This window comes from Octopus bimaculoides, chromosome 6, assembly GCF_001194135.2.
Source record: "Octopus bimaculoides isolate UCB-OBI-ISO-001 chromosome 6, ASM119413v2, whole genome shotgun sequence".
Classification (NCBI taxonomy): Eukaryota; Metazoa; Mollusca; class Cephalopoda; order Octopoda; family Octopodidae; genus Octopus; species Octopus bimaculoides.
The window spans coordinates 80,332,918-80,341,854 of record NC_068986.1 but is presented as its reverse complement, the minus strand read 5'-3'; the positions used below and the strand labels follow the sequence as shown (position 1 = coordinate 80,341,854).

The following is an 8,937-nucleotide window of genomic DNA, read 5'->3' as shown; positions in this document are numbered from 1 at the left end:
GAAAGAGATAGAGTAGCGTCGGAGGATAAGTTTACGAACTACTTACAATTTTTGTGAGACGCTGCGTTCAATCATGTAAAAACAAAAGTAAATGAGTATATGCATATATACGTACAGGTATGTGCATACCGACATCCACCTGTATGTATAGGTGCATATCTGGGTACAGGACATTGCAAACAAACGTAGACGAGCCACATAGAGAACATTCTACTTCAATATATATATGACAGGCTTCTTTCAGTTTCCATTTACCAAATCCACTGACAAGGCTTTGATCATAGTAGGCTTTGGTCATGAGGTATTAGTAGACGGCAATTGCCCAAGATTCCAAGCAATGGGACTGAACCTGGAACCATGTATTTGGGAAGCAAGCTTCTAACTACACTGCCACATCTAGCAATAAATTAGTTTTTGGCTTCTAAACATCTTCCAATATCTGTTAGCTTTAATATATCTCCTTCTCGAAAATCGTTTTCTCTAAAGAATCGGACCAGATCAGACTTGCATTTTTGCAGCAGATATTTCTTTGAATCTTTGAAAAATGTCTAAATTAATAGTGACCAGTGTTTGTATTTTAAATTTGAGATCAACGATCTTCAAAGTTTTGTAATAGAATCTCTATGAATTTTATTTTATGCACTTAAATATACGAAGGGGTGCCGAAAAGTTTCTGGCTTTAAGGGTGTCGTGAAAGGCTTGTTTGGAGACTCAACCTTCCGAGTTATTTCACATGGCTTAGAAAAACTGAAGGACCACTGCAATAAGTCCTGTATCTGAGAGGGGAATAAGTTGAATAAAATCATAATTAACTGATCCTCATGTATTTTCTTTTACCCAAAGCCAAGAACTTTTCTGCACCCCCTCATCTTTATCTTTTATTTTAAGTGAAGGCTGTATTAGGACACAGAATGCTGCGTTATTTACCATGAAAGGACCTCTCATATGGAGTTGGGAGCTTTTATGCACCATCTCTGGGTATAAATACTATTTCCATTGTTATTAATTATAGCTTATATATATTAATGTATTTTCTTTTGTGTGTGAAGGATACCATTAATTCCTCCAAGCCCTGTTTATGTGTGTGTGTATATATATGTGTATGTGTGTATGTATGTACACACACACACACACACACACACATATATATATACATATATATGCATGTATGTATGTATTTGTGTTAGCGTTTGCCCTCATCCACACTGCTTGACAAACGGTATTGATTTGTTTTCATCACCGTAACTTAACAGTTCGGCTAAATGCCAGACATAAAAAAGGAAATAAGTACTGGGGTTGATTTGATCGACTAAACAGTTCAAGGTGCTGCTCCAGCATGACCGCGGTCCATTGACTGAAACAAGTAAAAGATAAAAGATAAATTTGAAATTGACCGATTATTTGATTTTGTGGTTGTTGTTTAGCTGCAAGCTAGATATAATGTGGTAAAACTAAGATAAAAGACCTACATGTGGCCATCCTGTCTTTCGTATTTAGACATAGCATATCTAAGTAAATGTTACAGATCGATCTAACTATATATAGCTTTATTTAAGTCTATAATACAAATTATTCAAAATGTCAATTGTTTTCTCTTTCAGTTTGGTCATATTCAAGTGATTGTTACTGCTATTACAGATGTGTATCCAGAAAAATTTGGTAATCACAAGACTTTGTTAACCGGAATTGTCTGTTTAGTTTGTTTTCTTTTTGGAATCGTCTTCATTACGGAGGTAAGAGACGTCAGTAGGGTTATCAACTGAGGTAACTCGATTACATAAGAACAATTCTTAATCCTCTTTTACTTTGATATATAGAAGCTGGACAAGCTCTCTTTCAAATGTCAGTATATTTTGTTACGACGTTATTTCAGTCCTTGTGAGATGTCTTAACATTATTCTATATTAATTTAGGCCATCAATTCTTTTGTATCACTTTCTTCAATCTTTATTCTTTCTGTTCATTGTCTTTTTATGGTTTCCTCAGGAAAGGAAAGCCAGCGGTCGTAACACTTCAGGACATTCAAGAGTGATTATAGGAAATTTATCATCACATCGGACATCTGACAAAAATGTTAACAATAGTAAATCTCGCTAAAATTATCCAAGGAACAAGTAGTGGAGTTAAACGAGATGACGGATTAAGTAAAAATATCCAGCGACGGTTTCTTCTGCATAGTTCTTATTTCCAAAGTTTCATACGCAAGACTTTGATCGATTTGGGACTGTAGTCGGGAACACTTGCTTTAAGTGCTAGCAGTATGATGGGAACTGAAACTTCATATTTGCAAAGCGAAGTTTTTAATCACAAACACAAAATACAAAACCATCCTTTTACGTACATTCTACTCTTTCTTTCACTATCTCTCTTCCGCATCTATCTCAAAATTTATTTCCCAAACTTCCAAATAGTACCTTCCCAAAAAGAGCTGTGAATATCCAGAAGTTGATATGAACTGTAACGCACTGTATATTCTCAGAGAGCTGTGAAAGAAATTATTTCTTTTGTTCAAGCGCTGAAGTATTAAAGATAATTTTCCCGGAATTCTTGATAAACTCTGTTAATAGGAAACAGAGAAACTGTCTGAAATGAATCAACTCAAGAAGTAAGGTTTATTAATTTAACCATTCTGTCATTTCATCGGGACCAAACGAATGAACCACGTCGATAACATACAAATAAAAAACCTCAGTGTCACAAGAAATGATACGGCTCTTTGTTACAGGGGATCTTTCCTGGCAAACACACGTCCCTGACGACAAAAATTGCATAAAAACACTGGCCTTCTTTCAAGGACCAGAAAATATTTGATCCCTCGACGACTACAAACCTTTAAATATAACCCACGATGGAGACTACTGTCACATCTGACTCGACCGGAGTGGGTTATCCCAAGCAACAAAGTTTCTCATACGTTCCAACAGATAGCAGTACTCAGTACATTAAATATTACTTTAAAATATTCGAATCGCTTCTCTGTAAATATGTTTATTGTTCTGGCAAAGAAGTGTTTATCGCCTTAAATATCATAACACACGAGACATATCTAAGGAAGTTGTTTACTGCCTTAAATATTATATAACAGACCTCACAGTTCTAAATCTGAAATGTTTACTGCCTTAAACATTGAAAAGTGCGACACAGTTTTAAATCTCCAGTGTTTATTGCTTTAAATATTATATAACATATTTCTAAAGTGCTTCTTGCCTTAAATATTCTTTTCTACTCTAGGCACAAGGCCCGAAATTTTGTGGGATGGGTCCAGTCGATTACATCGACCCCAGTACGCAACTGATACTTAATTTATCGACCCCGAAGGATGAAAGGCAAAGTCGGCCTCTGCAGAATTTGAACACAGAACGTAAAGATAGACGAAATACCGCTAAGCATTTCGCCCGGGGTGCTAACGTTTCTTATTTCTTTATTGCCCACAAGGGGCTAAACATAGAGGGGACAGACAAAGGGATTAAGTCGATTACATCGACCCCAGTGCGTAACTGGTACTTAATTTATCGACCTCGAAAGGATGAAAGGCAAAGTCGACCTCGGCGGAATTTGAACTCAGAACGTAGCGGCAGACGAAATACCGCAAAGAATTTCGCCCGGTGTGCTAACGTTTCTGCCAGCTCGCCACCTTTCTTGCCTTAAATATTATATAACATACCTCATAGTTCTACATCTGAAGTGCTTACTGCCTTAAACAAAATATGACATACGTGACTGTTCTAAATCTGAAGTGTTTACTCCTTAAACATTGCACACTACAATGAAAACAATGTTATAAAGGATTAATAGGTTTTAACTTCAGGACCAGGAAATATCTTTTCTTCTGAACAGTTGCCAGGAACCTTTCACATACCTGATAGACACCTGGCTCTAAAAATAAAAGAATACGTGGCTGATGGGTTAAATTTACTTTTTATTACGCTCCCACTGCACAACGCTATGCCTACATTCTCTCTCTCTCTCCCCTACCCCTATCTCTCTCCTACCCCTCTCTCTCCTACTCCATCTCTCTCCTACTCCATCTCTCTCTCTCTCTCTCTCTCTCTCCTACCCCCTCTCTTTCTTCCATATGTCTTTTTCTGCAGTACTATAATAGCGCCTGAACTTCAAAGCTATTAAAATATATTCTACTCATTTGGCTCGCTCAATTCTTGCCACTTATCACTTTTGCCACTCAAACAAACAACTCATATGAAAAAATGCATTCGATGCTTAGCCCATTACAGAACTGCAGCCTTCGGCTCACATTCTCCAGACATGAATCTATACGAATGATGATCAACGAGTTCATTCCAGCTGCAAGAGTCTTGTATTATCTTTAAGTGTCTAGGATTACATTACTTAATGAGTCCTCCCCATTTTTAAGATTATAAAGTACTTCGAAGGAAATTTTGTTTCTGTTTATAGGTGTGAGCAGCCTCCTTTGATGTTGAAGGAAGCGAAACTCTGTTGGTATAACGAGAGAGGAAGATATGTTAGTCAACGTGTAGTTACATATTGGGTCATCCCAAAAAATAATGCAGTTTTTTTATACTTCTTTCATTTTTCAAAATTAAGATAAACAAAGTTTTTTTAATCTAAAATATACTTTCTTTCATTTTCTACAATGTTCTTCCATCTATCTGGTAGACACACAAAGCCCCTCTTCCAAAATTCACTTGTCCGTGACGAAAAATACTCCTCTAGTACTGTTTTGACCTCGTCTATAGAATTCATATTCTTTCCGTCCAAATGATTTTAAAGAATGCGGAATACAGGATAATCACATGGGGCAATGTCCGGCGAATATAGTGGATGGGGCATCGTTTCCCATTCAAACTGTTCTAGCCTTTGGAATGTCAACCTCACTGTATCTGGCTGAGCATTATCCTGATGGAAGAACACCTTTCGTCTTAAAACCAAGCACGGTGGTTTTTCTTCTAGCACTGAGTGAAGCCACTCAAGCTGCTCGCAGATCTCCTTTGTTATCGTTTGGTTTGGGTTTAAAACTTTCGAAGTGGACTAAACCTTTCATATCCCACCAAACAGATAACAACACCTTACGTGGGTGAAGACCTTCTTTAGCCTGGGGTGCTGGTGTTTCTCCTTTCCCTACTCAGTCTTCGGCGCTTGACACTTTTATAGAGAACCCATTTCCTGTCACCAGTCACCAGTCATTATTCGGTCCCCAAAAGGTTCATTCGTGAGATGTGACAGCAAAGAAGAGCACACATTCACTTACTGCGCGTGATTAGACTCGGAAAATTTGTGAGGAACCCATTGACCCAATTTGCTGACTTTTTCGATGGCACGAAGGTGTCGATGAATGCTTGAATGACCAAACCCAAGCTTCTCTACCAGTTCCTCAATAGTTACGATGGGATTTTGTTCCACCAGGGTTTCCAGGACGTCCTCGTCGAGCTATACAGATCTTCCAGGATGAGGCTCGTCTTCTAGGCTGTAGTTTCCAGCTCGGAATTTCTGGAACTACCGTTGACGCTGGCTTACGCTTATTGTTCAATCCCCATATCAATATTTCTCGCACTTTCTGTCGCAATCCATAAAGCAAAATATGCCGAATATGTTCCTTTGTCACTTCCATTATAGCTTTGAAAAAAGTAACTGTTAAAATCGAACTGTATTCTTCAAAACTTTCACTAAGAATAAGGACAAGGTAAAATTACTACCTGCTTTTATAGCAAGTTGATGCCGGTAGTTTATCCCATCCTTCGTCGACTTTTGGATCTTCCCATAAATAATGCGGCCTTTTCAACTGTATGAACTAATATATTGGTTACTACTGAAGAGTTGCTAATATGAGAAGTGTTACTAATATGTGAAGAGTTGCTAATATATATTGGTTGCTAGCGAATTCTTGATAAGAAGTAAATTGTTTTTATATATGTGGACTATTAGCAAAGTATTGGTATATTTGTGGGTTACTAGCGAAATATTGCTAATATGTGATGTGTTGTTGCTAAATATGTGGGTTTTTAACGAATTCGTAATATGTGTAGTGTTGCCATATATACTGTTTACTAGCAAAGTGTAACTAATATGTGAAATGTCGCTAATATGTAAAATGTTGCTGTGTGTGTGTGTGTGTGTGTGTGTGTGTGTGTGTGTGTGTGTGTGTGTGTGTGTGTGTGTGTGTGTGTGTGTGTGTGTGTGTGTGTGTGTGTGTATGTGCTTACTGGTGAATTCTTGACAATACGTGAAAAGTTGCTAATATGTGGTTTATTAGTGAATTGTTGCGAATATGTGAAAGCTTGCTAAATACGTGGTTAACTTCTGAATTGTTGCTAATATCTGACGTGTTATTATATATGTGGATTGCTTGTAAAGTGTCACTAATAAGTGTTGCTGTATATTTCTAGAGTGGACTCTACATCTTACAAATAGTAGACTGGTACTGTGCTAGTCTTACTCTGCTGTTGATATTGTTTCTCGAAATCATTGCAGTTGCCTGGGTTTACGGTAAGATCATCATTATCATTATCGTCACCGTCGTCGTCGTCATCGTCGCATTCATCATCAACGTCGTCGTGATCATCATCATCATCATCATCATCATCATCAACCCCTCCTACTTATCATCATCAGCATCTTCGTCATCGTCAACATCATTATTGTCCTAATTAGAATTTTGTCTATTTTCACTCGTTTCTATGCCAGTGTACAAACTCGAGATGGAAGAAAACAATATAGAATGTTATAACACACACACACACACACACACACACACACACATACACATACACACATCCATACACACACATGCGTGCACCACGCACACACCACAAACACAAACATACATCATACATACACACACATGCACACAGCCATATGTAAACACACATACATACATACATACATACATACATACATACATACATACATACATACACACATGCATATACCTGTACAAGCAACCTCCGCATTACGGTACCCCAGGTAAATGTAAAATACTATGACTAATTTCGGAATACGGTCAGTAATTTCACAATCATGGTAACTAGGATGAGACTCGTCGTAATGTGTCGATAATCACAATGGTAATTAAGAAAACCTTTGTATGGCGATTTGCAGAAAATGGAAGTTGGTTCTTTTAATGAAAAGCCTTTTCTGACCAATAAATGTTGGTTTGGAAGGTTTAATAAAGCGTTTGATATTGTAGTGTTAATACAGAAGCTGCTACCCAGAGCATCTGAAAAAAAAAAAATAATTGCTAAAGACTGCTACACACCAGAGCAAGCATACCTTTCTGGAAGCTCAAAGCTGCTGGAAGTTTTCTTCGAGAAGAAAAAGCAATGCCAGGAATAAAAGCTTTTCAAAGCCGCCTGGTGCTTCTTCTGGAAGGCAATGCTGCTGGTAATGTGAAATTAAAGACCTTATTCGTATATTGTTCCAAAAAATTTAAGAGATTACAAGGATTGCTCAAAGTTTAATCTGTCTCTCATTTGTTCCAAATGTGAAGGCAAGGACGACCAAGAGACTCTTAAAGAGTGGTTTCCAAATATTCTGTGTCCTACTGCTGGGAGGCAGAGTGCCAGACATATTTCCAACAAAGAATTGCTCTTTATAGACAATTCACCAAGCCATCCAGCTTAATTGAACTTTCTGGTAATGTGAATAAAATATATCTCCAAATATATAACATCTGATAATGTGAGTAGAATACATCCCCCAAAATACAACTTCTTTGCTCAGCCAAAGGATTAAGGTGTGACAGCTGACGTCTAGACATTATCTGAGAATAACTTTTAAATAACTTGTGAATGCAGTTGACAAGGATGATTAACTTACTGTTAGAGGCTTCTGGAAGAAGTTCAATATAATGGATGCTATGGATTACAAAGCTGAGTTGTGTGATGAAATGAAACTCTCAACTTTGAATGACGCTTGGAAAATATATGGCCAGACTGTATCAGTGACATTACAAGTTCTTCACAAGCGGAAACTCTACATTAAAGTTAGTCGGAAAGTTATTGTGACAGTGGCAAATGATATCGTGGTTGAAGAAATCATAGAGGGTGACGTGGATGACTTTCTAATGTCCCATAGAGAAAATTTATCGAACGAGGGGCTGATGCTGTTAGCACAAGTGCAAGTTGAGATTACAGATGGGAATATGAGAACTTCCACAACTCCATTAAACTGACTGCAAAAGATATTGCTAAAGGTCTGCAAGTTTTTGTTGATAACAACCTTAATCGCGAAAGTAAAACATTAAAAGAGAAGTGCTCAGCCACTTGCACGTTAATTTTTCGAGTAGGCTGTTCAGTTGAGCGGATAAACAGGAACACTCGTCGTCGTAACCAACGGAGTGCCTGTATGAATATTTGTATAGGAGGCTGTGTAGAGTTTCAGAAGACTGAGAAGAGTTACATATCTTAAGCAACTGTTAAAAGACTTTGAGAGAGAGTCATAAGAGGAACTTAAAATATAATTACGTTAGTAATATATTTCTGTAAAGAATATTAACAAAAATATTTACTTACCAGAGGACCGTGACACATAGATAGGTTAGAAATATATTTCTATAATGGACATTAACAGCATTATTATATTTTATAGGAACCAGAAGACTAGAAAATGATATCAGCCTAATGTTGGGTCGAAAACCTTGGCCAGTTTGGAAACCTTTGTGGACTGTTATCAATCCACTGTGTGTTCTTGTAAGTTCATTATTAATCACATCTATAACAAATCCTATTTTATATACGATTTATACACCACTACAGTATATCGGTCTGTTATACACTCCAATAATTACAAGATCACTGTCGTTCAGCCTCAGAACAGAATCAAACCATTAGAATTGGTTTTTCACCTACACTGCTGTTTAATTTAGGTAAGACTTGTTCGGGATATTTGGAATGTGTGAGTGTATGTCTATATGATTGTTTTCTTGTGTGTGTGTGTGTGTGTGTGTGTGTGTGTGTGTGTGTG

General features: G+C 37.3%; 1 protein-coding gene across 1 annotated transcript in view; it reads left to right on the top strand.

The window, feature by feature from the left end:
• The window catches only part of LOC106868959 (sodium- and chloride-dependent glycine transporter 2), a 29,475-nt gene that overhangs the window by 15,386 nt on the left and 5,152 nt on the right, over positions 1-8,937 (top strand). Inside the window, exons 8-10 of the mRNA XM_052968482.1 lie at positions 1,602-1,733; positions 6,363-6,462; positions 8,563-8,663. Of these exons, the coding sequence (XP_052824442.1) occupies positions 1,602-1,733; positions 6,363-6,462; positions 8,563-8,663 (333 nt within the window). The remainder of the gene's footprint in view (positions 1-1,601; positions 1,734-6,362; positions 6,463-8,562; positions 8,664-8,937) is intronic.